At 49.0% G+C, this 23233-nt stretch overlaps 1 protein-coding gene across 1 annotated transcript; it reads left to right on the top strand.

Annotated features, from left to right (window-relative positions):
- The first annotated feature begins 5884 nt into the window (after positions 1-5884).
- On the top strand, positions 5885-6847 carry LOC120383065 (olfactory receptor 5B21-like). The gene has a single exon (XM_039500699.1). It carries the CDS (start codon positions 5885-5887, stop codon positions 6845-6847), a length of 963 nt encoding a protein of 320 aa, XP_039356633.1.
- Positions 6848-23233: the final 16386 nt, after the last annotated feature.

Here is a 23233-nt window from a genome sequence, read left to right as displayed (position 1 = left end):
TACAGGAAGGCTGGAATCTCCTTCTAAAAGCTACACTCCAAATAGGGTCATTGATTTTAAATAATGAACATGCCTTTAGAGCAGTGGGACTGGATCCAGGGTCTCTTATGTCCTGAGGTAGCCCTGTATCCACTGAGGCTCAGAGTTAGGGTGCTCCTGTCTACTCACAATCCCGCCCCACCCTCCTCATGCACACACACCTACTCTTCACCCTGCAAGACTCTCTCTTCCCTGTTAACCCACTTTTCCTGGGGGGAGAGGAGCTCCTGGATACATAGATTTTAAGGTAAAAAAATCCATTCTGATCATTTTAGTCCAATCTCCCACATAGCAGAGGCCGGAACATTTCAGCCAGTGATCCCGCCTCAGGCCCATCGCCCTAGGGGGCTGGTGAAGGTACCCTTTGGGGGAGCTCAGTGAAACTCTCAGGCCCCACTCTCCAGTGTGAGGGTCATTGTCTCTATCCCAGCCTGGTGTGGAGATGAGGCCCCAGCAAGGAGGGGAGCGAGTTTGTAGAGCCTGCCTGCCCCATACTTACCCTACAGCAGTGTGTCACATACAAGAAGAACCAGAGGTCACCCAATGAAATTAATAGGCAGCAGGTTTAACACACACATACGGATATGCATCCAACGAAGCAGGTATTCACCCACGAAAGCTCATGCTCCAATTCGTCTGTTAGTCTATAAGGTGCCACAGGACTCTGATACTTTTACAGATCCAGACTAGCGTGGCTACCCCTCTGATACTTGATATGGAAGTTGTTCTTCACACAACGCACAGTCAGCCTGTGGAACTCATTGCCAGGGGTATGTTGTGAAGGCCAAAAGTATAAGTGGGTTCAAAAAAGAATTAGATCAGTTTATGGAGGATATGTCTATTGATGGCTATTAGCCAAGATGCTCTGGGTGTCCCTAAACCTCTGCCTGTCAGAAGCTGGGACTGGATGACAGGGGATGGATCACTCAATAATTTCCCTGTTCTGGTCATTCCCTCTGAAGCACCTGACACCGGCCACTGCAAGACACAAGACACTGGGCTAGATGGACCATTAGTCTGACCCAGAGTGGCCATTCTTGTGATCAGGTATCAGATGCTGAGACGCGTTAGTCTCGATCTGTAAAAAGCAACCAACAAATGCCACAGGACTTATTGTTGCATTCTCGTGATGTTACACTGTTTTAAAAAGTAACACAGCATCAATTCCCCTATGGAGGGAATCCAGACGATCACTGGCAGCAGTCCCAAGGGAGATCCCAACAGCAGCGGCAAGGGCCAGAGGCTGGCTGCTTTCCCAGATAAACCCTGCAAGATTCCAGACCAGGAGACATTAAGGGTTTGTGTGATGCCAACAATCAAGCCAGGCAGCGAGAGACGCCCATCCCAGCAGCCACAGGCAGGTGTCTGCCCACAAACTGAGACAAGAAGGCTGACTGACACCAAACCCACTCACTGGTGATGAGGAGCTCGCTGCTTCATGTGGAGGTTTGAAGGTAAGTGTCACTGGCCTCGGGGCAAATCCTCAGGTCCTTGCTGAAACGAAGCCCTTGCTTTGAGACACCCCCCTTGGACAGTGTCCTCACACGCTGGGAGCTCTGCTGGAGTAAGGACGTCAGAGTCGGGTTCTTTGTGGTTCACAGCTAGAAAAACTGATGAATCAGAAAGAAGACCCAGCTATCATCTCTGCCCTTACACATCCCTCTGTCTGTCCTCCCCTCACCCTCCTGCTCGCTGGCTGGATCTCCCCATCTCTCTCTCCCTGACAGATTGTTGTTTTCTCAGGGACCGTGGCCTTCAGTCTCTCAACTACTTATCAGCTGCAGCTCCAGACTTATCTGGGGGGGCAGATACCTATGCATCATCCCAGCCTAATCCTCAGAGGCTTCATGTCTACTGCTGAGTATCTTCTCCCTGGATTTCCGTGGGGCTTGAGGGCACTCAGTATTTTTGGGCAGTATTGAGCACCCCACAGAAAAAGGGTGTACATTAGAAAGGCACTGAATGGAGACTGGATTCTTTACAGATTAAGAAACAGCAACACTTGTGTCGCTGTTACAAACTTTGCTCAAGCATTTACTGGATGATCTAATGATAGACTTTAAGGGCCCACCATGATCATCTAGTTTGACCTCCTGCACATCACAGACCACAGAACATCTCCCACCCACTCCTGTAATAGACGCCTAACCTCTGGCTGAGTTACTGAAGTCCCCAAATCATTGTTTAAAGACTTCCAGTGACAGAGAATCCACCATTTACACTTGTTTAAAATTGCAAGTGACCTGTGCCCCATGCTGCAGAGGAAGGTGAAAACACCCCAGGGTCTCTGCCAATCTGACCTGGGAAAAAATTCCTTCCCGACCCCAAATATGGCGATCAGTTAGACTGTGAGCATGTCGGCTAATACCCATCAGGCAGATACCTGTGAAATAATTCTCTGTAGTAACTCAGAGCCCTCCCTATCTAGTGTCCCATCACCAGCCACTGGAGATATTTGCTGCTAGCAGTTGCCGATCAGCTACATGCCATTGTGGGCAATCTCATAACACCATCCCCTTCATAAACTTATCAAGCTCAGTCTTGAAGCCAGTTAGGTTTTTTGCCACCACTGCTCCCCTTGGAAGGCTGTTCCAGAACTTCATTCTTTCGTTCGTTAGAAACCTTAATCTAATTTCAAACATAATCTTGTTGATAGCCAGTTTGTATCCATTTGTTCTTGTGTCCACATTGGCGCTTAACGTAAATAACTCCTCTCCCTCTCTGGTGTTTATCCCTCTAATGTATTTATAGAGAGCAATCATATCTCCCCCAGCTTTCCTTTGGTTAGGCTAAACAAGCTAAGCTCTTTGAGTCTCCTCTCAAAAGACAGGTTCTTTATTCATCGGATCATCCTAGTAGCCCATCTCTGCACCTGTTCCAATTTGAATTCATCTTTCTTAAACATAGGAAACCAGAATTGCACACAGCATTCCTGATGAGGTCTCACCAGTGCCTTGTATGATGGGACTACCACTTCCCTCTCTCTGCTGGAAATACCTCACCTGATGCATCCTTGCACTCCATTAGTCTTGTTCATGGCCGCATCCCATTAGCGGCTCATGGTCATCCTCTGATCAACCAATACGCCCAGGTCTTTCTCCTCCTCTGTCTCTTCCAACTGATATATCCCCAGTTTATAGCAATAATTCTTGCTGTTAGCCGCTAAATGCACAACTTTTCACTTTGCACTATTAAATTTCATCCCATTTCTATTACTCCTTATTTCAAGGTCGTCCAGATCTTTTCTAAAACCACGTTTATTTTATGCCAATTACTGTTTACCTCTATGTCCTTAATTACTTTCTCTTTCAAAATTTGTTCTAAGATCTTGCATAAAATTGAGGTCAAATTTAACAGATCTGTAGTTTCCTGGCTCACTTTTTTCCCCTTTCTAAAATAGAGGTAGTATATTTGCAATTCTCCAGTCCTAGAATATGATACCCAAGTTTACAGATTTATTAAAATCCTTCCCTACACTTTCTGACCTCCGTGTGGTACCTTTCCTTGCTGAACCGTACCATCTTCCATTCCTTGAAGGCTTTCTCCTTTCTCTTAATCACTGTTTGAGAAGCTTGCTCATCTGGGCTGGGCTGCAACCCTTCCCTACGAATTTTTCCCCCTTGTTTGGGATGCCAGCTTCAGATTACTTCTGCAGCTTTGACGAAGTAATTCCAAGCCTCCTCCACATTCACATCCTGAAGTTCTTCGTGTCAGTCCACTTACCAAATAATTCCATTTTTTTTTTAAGTTAGCCCTTTTGAAATCACGCACCCTAGTTGTAGATCTAGTTTTGTTTATCCTTCCATTTAGTTTAAAATCAATTAGCTCATGATCACTCTAACCAAGGTTATCCCCTACAACCAGTTCTTCTATGAGGTCCTCATTGCTCACCAATACCAAATCTCAAATGGTATCACCTCTTGTTGGTTCAGCAACTAGTTGGTGAAGAAATCTGTCAGCAATCACACCCAGGAATATCTGGGCCCCTATTATTATTAGTTTCAGAGTGGTAGCCTGTTAGTCTGTATCAGCAAAAACAATGAGGGGCACCTTAGAGACTAACATATGTATTTGGGCATAAGCTTTCATGGGCCAAAACCCACTTCATCAGATAAACAGAATATATATTCTAGCACATGAAAAGATGAGAATTGCCTCACCAAGTAGGGTGGTCAGTGCTAACGAGCCAATTCAATTAAGGTGGAAATGGCCTATTCTCAATAGTTGACAAGAGGGGGTGAATACCAAGGGAGGGAAAGGTTTCAGAGTAGCAGCTGTGTTAGTCTGTTTCCGCAAAAAGAACAGGAGTACTTGTGGCACCTTAAAGACTAACAAATTTATTTTAACATGAGCTTTCATGAGTTACAGCTCACTTCTTCGGATGCATAGAATGGAACACACAGACAGGAGATATTTATACATACAGAGAACATGAAAAGGTGGAACTATGCATACCAACAGGAAGAGTCTAATCAACTGAGATGAGCTATAATCAGCAGGAGGAAAAAAAAACTTTTTGAAGTGATAATTAAGATGGCCCATAGAAGGTGTGAGGAGAACTTAACATAGGGAAATAGATTCAATTAGTGTAATGACCCAACCATTGAATCTATTTCCCTATGTTAAGTTCTCCTCACACCTTCTATGGGCCATCTTAATTATCATTTCAAAAAGTTTTTTTTCCTCCTGCTGAGGATAGCTCATCTCAATTGATTAGACTCTTCCTGTTGGTATGCATACTTCCACCTATTCATGTTCTCTGTATGTATAAATATCTCCTGTCTGCGTGTTCCATTCTATGCATCCGAAGAAGTGAGCTGTAACTCACGAAAGCTCATGCTAAAATAAATTTGTTAGTCTTTAAGGTGCCACAAGTACTCCTGTTCTTTTTAAGGGAGGGAAAATTACTTTTATAATGACAACAAGGCCAATGCAATCAAGGTGGCCCATTTCCAACAGTTGACAAGAAGGTGTGAGTATCAGCAGAGGGAAAATTACTTTTTGAAGCACTTGTCCTCCAATTTATCACTTCCCCAAAGTGATTTTGGCCAAAACAGACTCTGTCTTATCTATTCTATCACTTCTAATTTCTTTACAGTCTACCTCATCATTAATATACAAAACTACTCCACCACCTTTGCCTTTATTTCTGTCTTTCCTGAACAGCAGATACCCATCAATACCTGGTCTCCAGGCATGACTATTATTCCACCATGTTTCTGTTATCCCTATAATACCTGGTTTCACTTCCAGCACCAGTAGTTCTAGTTCCTCCATTTTGTCACCCTGGTTCCTTGCAATGGTGTACAAATATATTAACTGTTGCTGCTTGGCTTCGCCCACATTCCTTGCTTGCTTGATTGGGCACAGTTATTCTACTACCAGTACCTGACTGGTATCAGCACTATCTTACCTCTTAATGTTCATTCTCCTACCCACTGTGGCTCTTTTCTCCGTTGGTGTATCCTTTCTTACTTGATTTTCCTTCCTCTCAATGCTAGAATTGAGCATCTCCCCCAAGTTTCTCGTTTAGAGCTCTTTTAATCAATTGTGCCAACCTCCATCCCCAAATGGTCCCTTTTGGTCCAAAATCTAAGAATCAATGAATGAAAAAAGTTGGGGTATGGGGCAGAAGAGGGGCAAATTAACTGGGTGACAGCTCTTTGGGGTGTGTGGGGAAACTCTATGAATCTCTCTGAAGTGAAAAAGTTTCTCTTTTGAGAGACAATATAAACCCAGCTCTCAGTTTGCAGTGGGAACTCTTATGGGATCAAAAGATGGAAATCTATCTAATTTCATAGTACAGTCAAATCTTCTGAAGTTCATTACCTTTCACTATCACAGGATGCAGCTCATGGAGAAAGGAGATGCGGAAAATCAAACAGATTTCACAGAATTCATCCTCCTGGGGTTTGGGGATCTCCCAGAACTGCAGATCCTTCTCTTCCTGGTTTTCCTAGTGATCTACATTGTGACTATGGCCGGGAACATCCTCATCATTGCTCTAGTTGTGGCTGATCAGCACCTTCACACCCCCATGTACTTCTTCCTGGGGAACTTGTCCTGCCTGGAGACCTGCTACACTTCCGTCCTCCTACCCAGGATGCTGGCCAGTCTCCTGACTGGGGACAGAACCATTTCTGTGGGGGGCTGCATGACACAGTTCTTTTTCTTTTCTTTTCTAGCAACTACGGAATGTTATCTCTTGGCAGCGATGTCTTATGACCGGTATTTAGCCATATGCAAACCACTGCACTATGGAACATGTATGAATGGCAAGTTGTGCCTCCAACTCGCAGCGGGGTCTTGGATAAGTGGATTTCTACCTTGTACAATAATGATGTGTGTTATGTCACAATTAATTTTCTGTGGCCCCAATGAAATGGACCATTTCTTTTGTGATCTCACCCCAATTTTAAAGCTCTCCTGCAGCAACACCAGCCAGCTGATGCTGGTTTTTTATATATTTTCTTTCCCAGATGTAGTTTCCCCATTTCTATTAACCTTGACATCCTATATCTGTATCGTTAGCACCATCCTGAGAATCTCTTCCACCACTGGGAGGCAAAGGGCTTTTTCCACCTGCTCCTCTCACCTCATTGTGGTAACACTTTTCTATGGGACCATAATGATTGTCTACATGCTACCGAAATCCAGCAACCTGAGAGCCCTGAACAAAGTGTTCTCTGTCTGCTACACAGTCCTGACTCCCCTGGCCAATCCCCTCGTCTACAGCCTGAGAAACAGAGAGGTCAAGGATGCTCTGAGAAAAGCTGTCAGGAAATATCTGGCTCTCACAAAGAATTGAGACTAGTTGAAAGAAATGAGGATCAATAAATCTGGTCTATTGTGAAAGAAGGAAGGTCAAAGTTGGCCCTGATGCAGAAATGCAATATACAAGAGATGTGTGCGTGTGCGTGCACACACACACACACACACACAAATATATCAATATAAGAGAGAGACAGACAGTTGGAATTTTGCAGGGGGCGGAGGGGAGAGAAGATTTTGACTTTTCATCAAAATAGTAAACCTGAAAATGATTTTTTTTTTTTTTTGGTTTTTGGCAACTGATACCTGAAAACCTTCAGATGGAAACTGTAAAAAAACCCCAAAATGCTATGCACTGTTGTGGCTGTGTTGGTCCCAGAATATTACAAAGACAACGTGTGACCCTCTGCAGGCGGGATCTAGGCAGGCTGCCTTTGGCGGCTTGCCTGCGGGAGGTCCCTGGTCCCGCGGATTCGGCGGCATGCCTGCGGGCGGTTCGCCAAAGCCGCTGGACCAGCTGACCCTCCGCAGGTATGCTGCAGAAAGCAGCCTGCCTGCTGCCCTCGTGGTGACTGGCAGAGCGCTCCCCATGGCTTGCCGCCCCAGGCACGTGCTTGGTGTGCTCGTGCCTGGAGCCACCCCTGACCCTCTGTACCTCAAAATAGCACCCTGGATCCCCATATTCACCACTGTGATATGATTGGTTTCAGAGTAGCATCCGTGTTAGTCTGTATCCGTGAAAAGAACAGGAGTACTTGTGGCACATTAAAGACTAATACATTTATTTGAGCATAAGCTTACGTGTTTGTTAATCTTGAAGGTGTCACAAGTATTCCTGTTATTTCTGTGATATGATTATGGTGTGTTTGGTACAAAGTATGCCTTGGGAGGTATCATTTTGAGGAGTCTTGATCTGCTGAACAGTAATATCCTGTTGAATTGTGAGTACTGTAATTGTATGTGATGTTATGAAGTATTGCTATGTGTGTTACTGAAATACAGTGAGGTTGGGAGATGGCCACAGCTGACATTTCTGTAACAACAAAGGGGCAACCATTGCTGGCCAGACTGGTGTTGATGGCCCATCAAGAAGAAACCACTCTCCCAGAGACTCCACAGAGGGCACGTAAGCAGTGGGTACTGCCCGACCCCACATCACAGCAAGGATCTTTCTAGCACCTGGAGAGAAAGTATAAGGAGGGTCAATGACATCACCACTTGGCCTCTCTCCTCCACCATCTCCTCCACCAGATGACCTGGAAGATCATCTGGAAGACAAAGACTTTGAACTGGGGAAGATTGGTCCCAGGCTGGGAAGGGATTCCAGCCTGTGTATAAAGAACTGTGAGCTGCCTGTAACATCGGTGCTGGCATAGGCGGCAGGTTTGTATAATTTTTGGTGGGGCCCAAAATGGTGGTGCCCCCCCGCTCCCGCCCTGTAAGCCGATATAAAATGAAGCTACAACGCGTCAGCGCCACAAGATTACAAGGGTCAATTAAAAGTGGAAAGTCAGAAGCAGCACTTGCCTACTTCAATATACAGTATTATATTTTGTTGCACCTGTTGTGATGAAGTGGGAATGTTCTTAATATTTTCTCTGAATACTGTGTGGGTGCCTCAGTTTCCCCTGCAAGATGCCAACTGAAGGTGTTGGGGACAAAGAGATCAGGTGGCCTCCTTGTCCGGAAGAGACACAGAGGCCAGGGAAGGGAGTGTCAGTTTGGAGCTGGCTGGGGAAATGGGGAGAGACCCAGAACTTGGTTCTGGGCTCCCCACCCCGCAAGATGGACCTGACAGAGGGGTTCTGTTTTCTGTACCAATAAGCTCTGTTTAAACTGTGTTCCCGTCATCTAATAAACCTTCTGTTTTACAGTCTGGCAGAGAGTCACATCTGACTGCGGAGTTGGGGTGCAGGGACCTCTGGCTGCCCCAGGACCCCGCCTGGGCGGACTCACTGCAGAAAGTGCATGGTGTGGAAGGGCATGCTGAATGCTCTGAGGTCAGACCCAGGAAGGTGTAAGCTTCTTGCCCTGGAGACAGTCTGCTCAGAGAGGAGGCTCCCCCAGAGTCCTGACCGGCTTTGAAGGAGTGGTTCCAGAGCATCCCAGCATCCCCTTCCACCCCATGCACTTCCCAGAAGTCCGCACAGGCACTAACACTCCCTCCTCTGGCCTTTGTCAAGAAGGCTAACAGCATTTTGGGCTGTATAAGTAGGGGCATTGCCAGCAGATCGAGGGACATGATCATTCTCCTCTATTCAACATTGGTGAGGCCTCATCTAGAGTACTACGTGCAGTTTTGGGCCCCACATTGCAAGAAGGATGTGGAAAAATTGGAAAATCCAGTGAAGGGCAACAAAAATGATTAGGGGGCTGGAGCACATGACTTCTGAGGAGAGGCTGAGGGAACTGGGATGGTTTAGTCTGCAGAAGAGAAGAATGAGGGAGGATTTGATAGCTGCTTTCAACTACCTCATAGGGGGTTACAAAGAGGATGGATCTAGACTGTTCTCAGTGGTAGAAGAGGACAGAACAAGGAGTAATGGTCTCAAGTTGCAGTGGGGGAGGTTGGATATTAAGAAAAACTTTTTCACTAGGAGGGTGGTGAAACACTGGAATGGGTTACCTAGGGAGGTGGTGGAATCTCCTTCCTTAGAGGTTTTTAAGGCCCGGCTTGACAAAGCCCTGGCTGGGATGATTTAGTTGGGAATTGGTCCTGCTTTGAGCATGAGGTTGGACTAGATGACCTCCTGAGGCTCCTTCCAACCCTGATATTCTATGATACTCTAAACTGACCACCAAATTTAAGTTGCGTGTTTTTCCCGTCAGGTGAGGACTCTGGGGCAGGGCTGGGAATAAGGAACTTGGGGTGCAGACAGGCTGCCCCAGGGCTAGGGCCAAAGAGGACTCCCCTCCACCCTCCCTGGCAGCAGCAAGCTCCAGGGGAGGGACCCCTCCTCTCCCCCGCAGTTCACTGCACATGCTCCTAGGTCCCTCTCAGGTCCAGAAAGCCCACTCACCTCCCCTATGGTGGGTACCGAGGGGGGAGGTTGCCATCACATGTGGCCTCCCCTGCTGCCACCCCTCACCATAGCCTCACTGGGGATGGGGCTGCCCCTTGCCCAGCATGGTGCAGGAGTGGGGACTGCAGGGTGGTAGCTGGGGAGGGGCACAGTACCACAAAATTCACCTAAGCCCCAGCTGCACAGGTCTAGGAAGCTCCCCTCCCCAGTGGTGTAGCCAGGTTCTAACATCAGGGGGAGCGAACACCTAAAAAAAGATGCCAGCCAACATATCCAATTACTAATCAGGTAGTTCTATAACAGGCTATAACAGGCTGCCCTGGACCCCAACACCCCCTGAAGCACAAGGTAGAGGTAGGCACCACCATGTTGTGCAACAAACACTTGACAAAATTACTGGACTTAGTGATGGACAATGCGGGCAGGTGGGTATTATGTCATTCAATTATTCAACCCATAAAATTGCACACATTTTGCCTCAGTGAAATTAAATAGCCAGAGAATTACTGGGCCTGCGATGATGACCAGGGCTTGCTCACCTGTGGCTCGGGCTCCCCCTCCCTGTGCTGTGGAGGCACAGCCAGGCAGGTCTGCATCTGCAGGCAGGCACCCTGCCTCATGTGCAGCTCCCGTGGGCCCTGATAGCCACTAGACTGGGAGCCTCCCAGCCAATGGAATGGACTGGGCTAGGGGGCAGAAGGCAAAGGGGGAGATTGTAGGGAGCTTTGGAGGAGGGGAGGCAGTGGGGGAGGGGAGTGGGCTGGCACAAAGGGGAGGGCTCTCTGGAGAGGAGTGACTGACAGGGGCACAGGGGTCATTGTGAGTCTCTCGAGGAGGCAGAGGGTTGTGTGGGTCTCTGTGGGGCAGGGGGCTGTGATGGGCGGAGCCAGCTGCAACCTGGGTCTGCTCTGCAGGGGGTGTTGCTATAGTCCCCTCAGGAAGCTCCCTCCATCCTGTGTATTTTATACCAGCCCCGGGGTGCCCACTGCTGCTCCTTTCCCCGCCCATGGCTCCATCTGTCTGTCCCCACAACCCCCCAGCTGTGTCCGTCTGTCTTTCCTCACAACCCCCCTGGCTGTGTCCTGGTGTGTCTGTCTGTCCCACAACCCCCTGGCTGCGTCCTTGTGTCTGTCTGTCCCACAACCCCCCGGCTGTGTCTGGCTGGCTGCCCCCACCACCCCCAGCTGTGTCTGTCTGTCCCCACCCCCCCGCTGTGTGTGTCTGTCCCACAACCCCCTGGCTGTGTCTGGCTGGCTGCCCCCACCACCCCCGGCTGTGTCTGTCTGTCCCACAACCCCCCTGGCTGTGTCTGTTTGTCCCCAACAAACCCCCCTCCCTGGCTGTGTCCATGTGTCTGGCTGCCCCCACAGCTCACCGGCTGAGTCTGTCTGATAGGGACAGACCCTGCTGCTGCTCTGCCCAGGGTTCAGACGCTGCTGGTGGCTCGCTCCCCCTCCCTGCTGTGGAGGCACGGCCAGGCAGCTCTGGCACCGTCCCCGGCAGCTCCCATTGGCTGGGGTTCCCGGCCAATGGGCTGTGAGCCCAGTCGCTGCTGGAGCCTCTCCCGGGAGGTGCCGCTGCCGTGAGAGCGCCTGGCATTGCAACGCGGGGACCCTCCAAAGCACAGGGCCTGGGGCCCAAACATTGGTGGAGCTGGGCCCACCTTTAGGATTATTGGTGGGGCCTGGGCTCCACGGGCCCATAGAACTCGCCACCTATGGTTGCTGGGGCCGTTTTTGTTCAATATCTTCATTAACGATCTGGAGGATGGTGTGGACTGCACCCTTAGCAAGTTTGCAGATGACACTAAACTGGGAGGAGTGGTTGATACGCTGGAGGGTAGGGCTAGCATACAGAGGGACCTAGACAAATTAGAGGATTGGGCCAAAAGAAATATGATGAAGTTCAACAAGGACAAGTGCAGACAGGGGCGGCTCTAGCGATTTCGCCGCCCCAAGCACGGCACCATGCCGTGGGGGGCGCTATGCCAGTCGTCAGTCCCGCGGCTCCGGTGGACCTACCACAGACGTGCCAGCGGAGGGTCCGCTGGTCCCGCGGCTTCAGTGGACCTCCCACAGGCACGTCTGCGGGAGGTCCACCGGCGCCACCTTCCGCCCTCCCGGCAACCAGCAGAGCGCCCCGCCCGCGGCATGCCGCCCCAAGCACATGCTTGGCGTGCTGGAGCCTGGAGCCGCCCCTGAGTGCAGAGTCCTGCACTTAGGACGGAAGAATCCCATGCACTGCTACAGACTAGGGACCGAATGGCTGGGCAGCAGTTCGGCAGAAAAGGACCTAGGGGTTACGGTGGATGAAAAGCTGAATATGAGTCAACAGTGTGCCCTTGTTGCCAAGAAGGCTAATGGCATTTTGGCTTGTATAAGTAGGGGCATTTCCAGCAGGTCGAGGGATGTGATCATTCCCCTCTATTCAGCACTGGTGAGGCCTCATTTGGAGTACTGTGTCCAGTTTTGGGCCCCACACTACAAGAAGGATGTGGATAAATTGGAGTGAGTCCAGCGGAGGGCATCCAAAATGATTAGGGGGCTGGAGCACATGACTTATGAGGAGAGGCTGAGGGAACTGGGATTGTTTAGCCTGCAGAAGAGAAGAATGAGGGGAGATTTGATAGCTGCTTTCAACTACCTGCAAGGGGGTTCCAAAGAGGATGGATCTAGACTGTTCTCTGTGGTAGAAGATGACAGAACAAGGAGTAATGGTCTCAAGTTGCAGAGGGGGAGGTTTAGGTTGGACATTAGGAAAAACGTTTTCACTAGTAGGGTGGTGAAGCACTGGAATGGGTTACCTAGGGAGGTGGTGGAATCTCCTTCCTTAGAGGTTTTTAAGGTCAGGCGTGACAAAGCCCTGGCTGGGATGATTTAGTTGGGTTTGGTCCTGCTTTGAGCTGGGGGTTGGACTAGATGACCTCCTGAGGTCCCTTCCAACTCTGAGATTCTATGATTCTATTAAGGTGATAAACTGTTTGATTGAAATCTTACTTCATTTGTAGAATTTAGACTGCAAATTTATTTTTATTTCTTATGTAACCAACTCTGATCTCTATGCCAGCTTCTAATAATCTTTCTGTAGTTAATAAATCTGTTTTATATTTTACCTAAAACAGTGTGTGTTTGGTTGAAGTGTTTGGGGAAATCTCAGCTCAGCTTAACAAGGGCTGTTGCACATCTACTTTCATATGTTGCAGAGCAGCAGCCGTGTTAGTCTGTATCCGCAAGAACAGGTGTACTCGTGGCACCTTAGAGATTAACAAATTTATTTCAGTATAAGCTTTCATGGGCTAAAGCTCACTTCTTCTTCAGTTGGTATGCATACTTTCACTTTTCATGTTCTCTGTATGTATAAATATCTCCTGTCTGTGTGTTCCATTCTATGCATCTGAAGAAGTGTGCTGTAGCCCACGAAAGCTTATGCTGAAATAAATTTGTTAGTCTCCAAGGTGCCACAAGTACTCCTGTTCTTTCATTTGTTGGTGTGGTGAAAAAACTAATGAGCTTGCACTGTCCAAGGCAGTCTTGAGAAGTGTAAGACAGTATATTTCTAGGGTGCAAGGCTGGCGTGATTAGCTGGTGCCTCTCTCTGTATAATTCATGACTGGCTTAGAGAACATTCATGCAATTTAACTGGGTGTGGGTCTCCACAAGCTGATGGCTGAGTGATCACAGCAACTGGAGGGGTTTGCTGCTTGTCACTGGCATAGTATTGTGAGAGACAGCCCAGGCTGGAGAGTTAAGGGGACACAGCGGTCCCACACCTCTAGGTTGTACCCTGGGGATCCCATCGCACAAGGCGGGTGAGGTAATATCTATCATTGGACCATCTGCTGCTGCTGAGAGACTCAAACTTATACAGAAGAGCTCTTCTTCAGGACTGGGAAATGTACTCAGTGTGTCAGCTAAATACAAGGCAGAACAGATTGTTTAGCATAAGCAATTAACATATTTCAAGGGACGGCAACAGAGTGATCTCTTTGTGAAAAGTGTTCACCCAGAGGTGATACAGTGTTTGTCTTATCATTTTTCTGTGTCCGTTCATTTGAAAGCATAGTGATTGTCTGCTTTAACCCACATAGCTGTTGTCTGGGCATTTGATTCACTGGCTGAAGTACACCACATGTCATGATAGGCACATGTAGGAACCATGGATCTTGAAAGGTGCGTTGAGGGGAGTATTGCTCATCCTAGCAGTGGAGATATGTCTGCTGGTTTTGCATCTGTTGTTTTGGCAGGATCTGATGCTGCTTTGAGTTGGTGTGTCCTGATCTGTGGGGAACTTGGTTTTGATGATGATCTTGGGAAGGATGGGGGGCTGTTTGAAAGCCAGAAGTGGGGGTTCAGGAAAGATTTCTTTCAGTATGTGATCCCCATTGAGTGTGGATTGTAATTGTTTAATGATACTTTTCACAAATTGATCACTCTACCTCTGACCTCTCAGACCTCATTCTCAAAGAAATCTGCACAACCCCATCAAAAGATGAGCCTGGGAACTTAAATTCATAACTTTGCAAGACACTAAAAATCATGAACTGAATAGATTTGCTAGATTTATGGCTTATTACAACAAACTGTAACCAACTAACCCCTCCCCCCCCCACACACCTGCCTTTCCCCGCTCCCTCCCATGACTGGAGTGGTGTTAATGGGCCATTTCAACTTGAATGGTCCCTTGAAATGTTTGTTAACTACGTGTGATAAACTACCTTGTATTTAGCTGTGATACTGAGTTCATTTCCCAGACTGAAGAAGAGCTCTGTGTAAGCTCAAAAGCTTGTCTCTCTCACCAACAGAAGTTGGCCCAATCAAAGATATCACCTCACTCACCTCGTCTCTCTCTCCAAAACAATGTTCTGGTGTTTTCAGTTTTCTATCAAAAAGTTAAAATCTTTGGAGGTGGTTTGCCTGGTGCTCCTTTCTACTCAGCTGAGGAAAGAGAGAGGGGTCCAGACTCACAATCACACACTCCTAACCCCTCAGTTAGGTCTGTTCCTTAGGGGAGGGCTAAGGAGGGGGGAAAAGGTCACCAGCCCCACATACGGTGAAGTTGGGATGCTGGTGCCAGGGTAAAGGGGTCAGGGGCCCTGTGGAGGGTTCTGTGGTGAACCCCAGGGTACCGGAGTGACTGAAGAAGGGAGGCAGGGGTTGGTGTAGCCAGGAGCTATGGGCATTCAGGCTGATGTTTAGGGTAGATGGACCTGGGTGTTGGGGGCCGCAAAAGGGCCCTGGGTGGAGATGGGGTGCTGGGGAAGTGGCAAGAGGGGCTGGGGTGAATAGAGAGGGAGGTGGGGGAAGGGAAGTGGCTTGGGGATGGTGGTGTAGGGACGGTTTTCAGAGGTGGGTTTATTGGGTAATGGGGCTGAGAGGATGATGAGCAGCGGCAGGGGAAGGTCTGGGTGGGGTGAGAGGTGTTGGGGTGGAAGGGGGTGCTGGCAGGATGATGTTTTCTGGGGGTGTTTAGTTGGAGGGGTGTGCCATGGAGTGGACATATGTGGGAAGAAAGTGTTTGGTGCAGTGGGGTGGGTGGGGGATGTGGCAGAAGGAGGTTTTGTGGGGTTTAGGTTTCTCTGGGGGTGTCTACATGTGTTTATTTGGGGCTAGATGGGTTTAAACAGGAGCTGATGGGAGGGTTGGGGGTTATATGGGGGTCTGTTTTGGGGGTGTTTGCTGGGGACTTCAGGAGGGTTTTGTGGGGTCTATGGTAGAGGGTTGGGTGGGGGCTGTTGAAGAAAGATGGGGGTACTATGGGAAGGGGATGGGGGGATGTAGGATGGGATTAATTGGGGGGGTCTATGATGGAGGTTTGGAGGGGACAAAGGGAGGGGCAGTGTGGGGCTGGGAGCACAGGGAGCTGTGGGGCAGTGCCGATGGCCACAGCTGGCTGTGTCTGTGTCTGTCTCCCTCCTCCGCAGCCCTTTCTCCCTCTCTTCCCCTCCCTCCATCTCACTCCCCACACCAGGGACAGGGCTGACATGCTGGGCACGCTCAGGACAGACTCTGCCTGCAGCACCACGCCAGGCCACAGGGACTCTCCCTGCTCGTCCTGCTGCTGGGCAACCGGCGGGGGTGGGGGGGTGTCTCACCAAGTGGGTGGCTCCCTCAGATCTGGGGGGGGGGTGAACCCCGTCTAACCCTAGCCCACGGCTGGCAACACGCATGGTTTGTCCCAGAGCTAGAGAGGATCTTTTAGAAGGAGGCATCCAGTCCTGATTTAAAGACTCCAAATGATGGAGAATCCACCACAGCCCTGGACAAACTGTTCCAATGGCTAATTTCCCTCACCATTAAAACATGCCCCTTCTTTCTAGCCCAAATTTGTCTCCTTTCTGTTGCCAGCCATTGGCTCTCATTCATCTTTGTCTAGGAGACTGAAGAGCCTCCGGCAACCAGAAACACCCTCCCCTGTAGGTACTTCTAGTCAACTCTTTGTTGACCCTTTGCTCACCGTCTCCCTGTTAAGTTACATAGTTTCAGGTTCTTGAGTCTCGCACTCTAAGGTCAGTTTTCTAGATCCTCAAATCGTTCTTGGAGCAGAGGTCAGCACCGCCATGTTGTATGACGGACACTTGACAAAATTACTGGACTTAGTGACAGACATTGGGGGGAGGGTTATGTCTTTCAGTCATTCAACCCGGACTCAGATCGCCATGGACCTCAAAATATTTACCCCACAGAGACTTGTGTCCATGTATGGACATGTTGCCTACCCCTGTCTTGGAGCAACTCTGAACCATTTACCAAGGGATGTGGTGGAGTCGCCATCATCTGGAGACTTTACAGGAAGGCTGGAGTCTCCTTCTAAAAGCTGCACTCCACATAGGGTCATTGATTTTAAATAACGAACATGCCTTTAGAGCAGTGGGACTGGATCCAGGGTCTCCTATGTCCTGAGATGCTAAGCACAAGGGTGTGTTCTTCCCCCCATCCCCAAAGTTCAGCACCTAAATCCTGCCTGGACAAAGGCACATCCTTCTGACTGGGGCTCTCAGCCCCTCTCTTTGAATTAGACACAGCTACCCCATAACCCTAAGCCTCAGGGAGCCCTCAGGGAGCCCCAGACTCCATTTTGCTGTAATTTTCCACAGTAAGAACAAAGAGGTGTTCTTACACCTGAAAAAGCCTATATAAGGCTAATGCCTCATCTCCATCTGGTCTTCAATCCTGCTTCTTACCTCTGGAGGCAGGGCCGGCTCCAGACCCCAGCGCGCCAAGCACGCGCTTGGGGCGGCATTTTGCCGGCAGGCGGCTCCGGCAGACCTTCCGCAGATATGCCTGCGGGAGGTCCACCGGAGCCGCGGGACCGGCAGCGCGCCCCCTGCGGCATGCCGCCGTGCTTGGGGTGGCCAAATTCCTAGAGCCACCCCTGTCTGGAGGGACTTTGCTACAAGCTGATGCTCTACACAAGGGACTGATGACCCATCCCAGGTGGGGATGTTCCAGAGACTTGATTTGAACCTGCAATTTACTCCATCACTGCTACAAGCCTGAACTAAGAACTTTGCCATTACTGTATGTAATTGATTCCATTTAACCAATTCTAGCTCTCATCTCTACCTTTTTCCCTTTATGAATAAACCTTTAGATTCTAGATTCTAAAGGATTGGCAACAGCATGATTTGTGGGTAAGATCTGATGTGTATATTGACCTGGGTCTGGGACTTGATTCTTTGGGATCGAGAGAACCTTTTTCTTTTATTGGGGTGTTGGTTTTCATAACCGTTTGTCCCCAGGACGAGTGGGACTGGTGATGATACTGGGAGACTGGAGTGTCTAAGGAAATTGCTTGTGTGACTTGTGGTTAGCCAGTGGGGTGAAACCGAAGTCATTTTTGTCTGGCTGGTTTGGTTTGCCTTAGAGGTGGAAAAACCCCAGCCTTGGGCTGTGACTGCCCTGTTTGAGCAATTGGTCCTGAATTCATAGAATCATAGAATCATAGAATTCAAGATCAGAAGGGACCATTATGATCATCTAGTCTGACCTCCTGCAAGATGCAGGCCAAAACTTTATCAGCCCACTCCTACTCTTGTCCAGGGGGTCAATAATAAATAGATGAAATGTCTCCTTTAACCAGCTCCTTATCCACCTCTGGATTTTCATTTCGATCCCCATCTTTTCCAATTTGACCCAGTTCTTCATTACTGAAATCCAGATATATTAGATCCATGCGCATCTTGTCTAAAAATCTGTTACTTTTCAAAGAAGAGGATCAGGTTGGTTTGGTGCTGATCTACCTTCGTAAAATCCATGCTGTAAATCCCAGTTTGCCATCATCCTCCCTCTCACTCCCACTTCTCTCTCTTTCTTTTTTTTCCATGACTGATACTACAGATGTTTACTAATTTATTCTAGGATGAAGATTATCCGGCCCCCGATTACTTCCGTTAAGCTGTTCAGTTTTTGGCTACTCAGAGATACGTATGTGTCTACCCCCCATCTTCATTCCCATCGTCCCTCTATCATATCTATTCCTCCCCTTCATTAGCCTCATTTAAAGACGCAGCAAGTATTCTCAGATATTGTGCCATTCATTCAAGATTATCCCTAATCTCCATCCGTTTAAAGTTTTAAAGCGGTCCTTTTTCTTCTTTTTTTTTTCCTATATGGCATCATACACCCTAGTCTCAGATGCACTATATCTAGCATTTGTTTCCCAATCTATATCCGGGAAGTTAAAGTCCCATGATCAAGCAGTTTCTATAAATTTTTACCTCAAAAAAAACATTAAAGAGCTCTCTCTCTATCTCTAATCCCCCAATGTGACCATTGCCCAAACAGACTCTGTATTGTCCATTGCAGTTGCTAGTTATCTCATTACATTTCACCTCATTTGATATACATTGGCACTCTCAGTTGGGTCCCGCCACAACCGCATTGTCACACATAGGCCCTAGTTTGTGTTTTATGATTGTCTTGTATGTAGCCATTTGCTTCTGTCACTCACAGTTGTTTCTGTGTGAATCTCTGTTCTTTCTTAAATAAATTCCTTTTGGTTTTACTGTAACTGAACTCAAGTGCTGTGTGACAGAGGACTTGGGGAGGGGGTATTCTCCATCTACTCTTGCACCTGCCTAGTGAGAATTTATAGGTGGCATTTGTTCTTTTTAAAATTAGTTTGAATGACTTAATTTTCTGCTGTATTCAGATCACTTTTTTAAAAATAAAAAAAGACACCTGGACAGAGGCAGACTTTTCCCAGATGTTTACAGTTCATTCTCTTCTGCCCATGGTGCATTTCAAAACTTCAAAGTTCCTAGAAATTGTGAACATAAATCCTTCCCTCCCAACCCCCTGCTGTGGGGCTGTATCTCAGGGCCCCCTGGCTCATATGACCCCATATTTGGCTCTCTCGCCCTACCCTGTGCTCCCATGAAGCATAGCAAGTTAAGAAACTGCATAAGCATGTGAATTTTAGAGCACTTGGAGTCATTCAAGTAACAAGGGCTTCCCAACCTTGGCTAGGGTGGAACTGCCCTGGCACTCCATTACCGTATGAAGCAGAAGGGGATCCACCCATCCATCAACAGCAGAGTGGGCTCAGAGAGGTGGGCAGTGGCCCATGCATCTCCATGAGAGGTTCTCAGCTGAAAGAGAACACCCAGGGGGGCTCAATACAGCCCAAAAGCACAGCTCTGAGACACATGAACTGCCCCCATTCACTTCAGTGGGGGTTCCCCTTCCCCTTCCCCCTCCCTAGGGCTGGAGAGTTTCTGGTGCATCAAGCACACCCATCCTCACCAGTGTGTCCTTGGTACATGCCCTGAACCTGCCTGTTCTCAGCTCCCCCATCCAGATGGGCAAGGGCTCCCCAGATCCTGGCTCACAGAAAGGCAAGCTCCACCTGAACCTAATTCACACAGGAGGAGACAAGGAGAAGGGATCAGGCAGGGACCTCCCCTCAAAAAACAAACAAACTGCACAGCTGTGTGGGGACCATAAATTGGAGTGGCTAGGACATCTCTGTGAATGTGCATTAGCTAGCCCTTACCTTAGTGCAGACACACACAGCCTTTTACTGCCATTTAGCGGATTGTGGACATCCAAATCCTCTAGGAACTTTTGAAATCTCAGCCCTGTCTCCCTGGGAAGAGAGCAATTCACTGCAGATGCACCTCCTCACGGGTCTGGGAATCAGCTCTCACCCCCATCTGATGACCTCTTCCATCAGCTGCTCACATTGTTACCCTCCCCAACTCAGGGTGATTCCTCCTTGTGACTCAACCCAGGTCACTATATGGCACCCCAGAGTAACACAGTCTGAGCCAACAAGCTGTCCATATGCTTTCTCAGGCAGTTTCTGTCCCAATGCCAGGTCCTGGGCCACTTTGCCAGTGGGGGGACCGAGGTACCCTCTGACTAGCACACTAGGCCTGTTCAGTATCAGATCCTGTTACTGCATCCCAGCACTCTATCTCCTTGCCTACCTCTGGGTTCACCCCTGGAGCTTTCTCCATGCCCCTTGACTACATCACTCCTCTAGGTCTCTTGAAAGACTTGCTAGTTCAGGGCAGAACTCCAGACCTGCTTATCCCCCTGGATCTCCTCTATGTTCCAGACCAACTCCCTGTCTCTCCACAAAACAACTGCAGAAATCCTGCCTCCTAGCAGCTCATTACTGCACAGGCTTCCTGGCTTGATAATGCTATCCCAGCTCCTCCCACAGCTGGGCTTCATCTGCCATTAGGCCCTATCAAAGCCCTGGTTTCCCTAAGGTTAATTGGCCCCTCCCAGCCCACATTAACACACTTAGGGCTTGTGTGGGTGGACACCGCATCACGCCCATACACCCAGTGCAATTTTCATGAGCTCAAAGCACCTTACAAAGAAAGAGACGCATAACTAACCCCCTTTTGCAGATGGGGAAACTGAGGCATGGATGGGGTCATGTAATTTGCCCAGGGTCACCCAGTGGGTTAGTGGTAGGCATGGAAATAGATGGCAGGCTCCCAGCTCCCCAGCCACTGTCTCCCATGAGATAAATACCAATGTAATAAAGAAAATGATATAGCTCACAGGGGCCAGCTGAAATTCCAGGGGAGCTGGGCCCCTAAATCCCCCTCAAAGCTCTTCAAAAATCCCATCCTAATAGAGGAGATATTATATCAACTTTTTTTCTTTTCTTTTTTTTGCATGTGTTTATTCTTCTTGGCATGAGTCAGGAGAGATTCTCTTGTCATGAACACCCTGACAGCACAGTTAACTAAAGTGAATGGAGTGTTAACTCATAGAGATACATGTGTGCTTAATTCAAAAGTTGGCATGGGAACATGCAGGTTTTTGGAGGGGGTTCCCCAGGTCAGACTGGCAGAGAGCCTGGGGCATTTTTGCCTTCCTCTGCAGTGCAGGGCAGGGGTCACTAGCTGGCTTGAACTAGTGTAAATGGTGGATTCTCTGTCACTTGAGGTTTTTAAATCATAATTTGAGGACTTCAGTAACTCAGCTAGAGGTTGGGGGGTCTATTCCAGGAGTGGGTGGGTGAGGTTCTATGTCCTGTGACGTGCAGGAGGGCAGACTAGATGATCATGATGGTCCCTACTGGCCTTAAAGTCAAGGTGATATCAGGGAGGGGAGTGGAGGGAGAAACTGAGGCAGCACACAGCGGTGCTTCAGGAGGCGATGGTGACCTTTTATACAACCTGGATCAATTTCATTTGAAACATGTTAATTTCACTAACGCTCTGCTTAGCACAAAAATATTAAAAAAAAAAAAACCCAACCCTCCCAAAAGGCTGTTTCACTCTGTGCTTATTAAAGCCATTCCCATTAGCAAAGCTCCTTCTAAAAAGAACTCTCTCCAATTAGCCTTGCAGCACCTATTAGCTTAGAGACCTACATGAGGACACACCGGTAATTAGAACTTCACATGCCTTAATGAGCGCTCTGAGAAGGGCTCAGCCTAGCACAGGGCCAGGCCTGGCCTGGAGAGCTGACAACCCTCTGGAGGAATTACAGGCCAGCAGCAGAAACAAAGTTACTTGTTTTAATGGGTCCCGCCGAGGGCCATTAGAATCGCAACGCTGCCGGGAAATGCCGGTCTCCATGGCAGTCTCGTGGGGGCTGATTAGAACAGAAAGTCAGAGGCATTGATTAAAGTTAGAGAAAGGAAGGGACGGGTCTGTTCCTATGGCAGATAGCCCTGATGGGAAAGCCAAAGGGGTCGAGCTGTTCATTCCCACCACCTGTGACAGGTGATCCCTCCCTTTGTAAATTCCATCAGACTACCAGGATGTGAGGGAAGGTGATGGGGTTGGGGGGTGTGGCTGCAGTGAAACAGACACGTAAACAAACCTCAGTTTCCCAGGTTAGCAAAGGCGGCAGGACCCAGGGGTAGTGAGCAAAAGGCAATTCCAGGTTTCTAGGCCTCAGTGACTGATGGTCATTGCTGTCCTGCCCATAACCCCCAGCTCTGCCGATGTCCTCGGTCCTAACCCACAGCCCCCTTCTCCCCCATCCCATTCCATCTCTGGGCTCACACACACACAGCTGTGCTGGTGCCCCTCAGTCCTGACCCGCAGCCCCCTGCTGTCCCAGCCCTGACTCCTTACAGCTCTGCTGACAGATCTCAGTCCTGACTTACAATACCCCTGTTGTGCCTGTCCTAATGCTGCCCACACATCAGAGAAATGAGCTATCATTGCTGCCCTGCCCCAAACACAGAGTGCTGACAATTCCCCTCCACCCTGACCCTTTGCGATTCAAGTTCACTGCTCCCCCTCCGCGCACACACAATACAGAGCTCTGTCAATGCACCACTGCTGTGACTGGCAGCTCTCCCCCTGCAGCATTCCCCTTCTGTCTGCAGCACACAAACTAAGGAGCCTGGCCCAGACCCTACATCCTCAGACCTCTGGTATTTCTGTGGAGTTCTGAGCTCCGGCAGCACCTGCCACGCCAGGACCGGACCAGAACTGAGCTGTCTCCATGCATCACAAAGCAGCTTGCACCCCCGCCCCCCCAGCCCCAAGAACAGGTGTCCTTCCTTCCAAGAGGGCACAGAAGGGAAATACACACCCCACCCCCACACTCCGAGCAAGAGAAGAGGGCAGCAGGGATGCATGCACCTGCACCCACACACTGAGCGGGGGACAACAAAACACACACACACACACACATACATAGCAGATCCCAGAGCCTCCGGCAGGGGGAACAGCCTCACACACATACTGTCCCAGATACATAGGATCGATGCTGCGCCCCCAGCTTTGAGCCAGTTCCTTGCAGGACCCACTTCGATGGGCCAGACCCCAAAAGGGTCTCACTCTCCCTTCAGGGGAGGCCACACAGCCTCACTGCCTTCTGGACTGACCCCTGACTCCAGCCCCCCTGCTTCATCCCATGAGCTCTGTTCAGCGGAGCCAGACTGTAGCGAAGCCGTGGGACACCCCACCGCCCCGC

Source organism: Mauremys reevesii, linkage group 15, assembly GCF_016161935.1.
Source record: "Mauremys reevesii isolate NIE-2019 linkage group 15, ASM1616193v1, whole genome shotgun sequence".
NCBI classification, from domain to species: Eukaryota; Metazoa; Chordata; order Testudines; family Geoemydidae; genus Mauremys; species Mauremys reevesii.
Note: the sequence above shows the minus strand (reverse complement) of the source record. Positions and strands in the feature narration are given on the sequence as shown.

Excerpts from the sequence above, each read along its gene's own strand:
- LOC120383065 (XM_039500699.1), top strand. The coding sequence starts at position 5,885 with ATGCAGCTCATGGAGAAAGGAGATGCGGAAAATCAAACAGATTTCACA.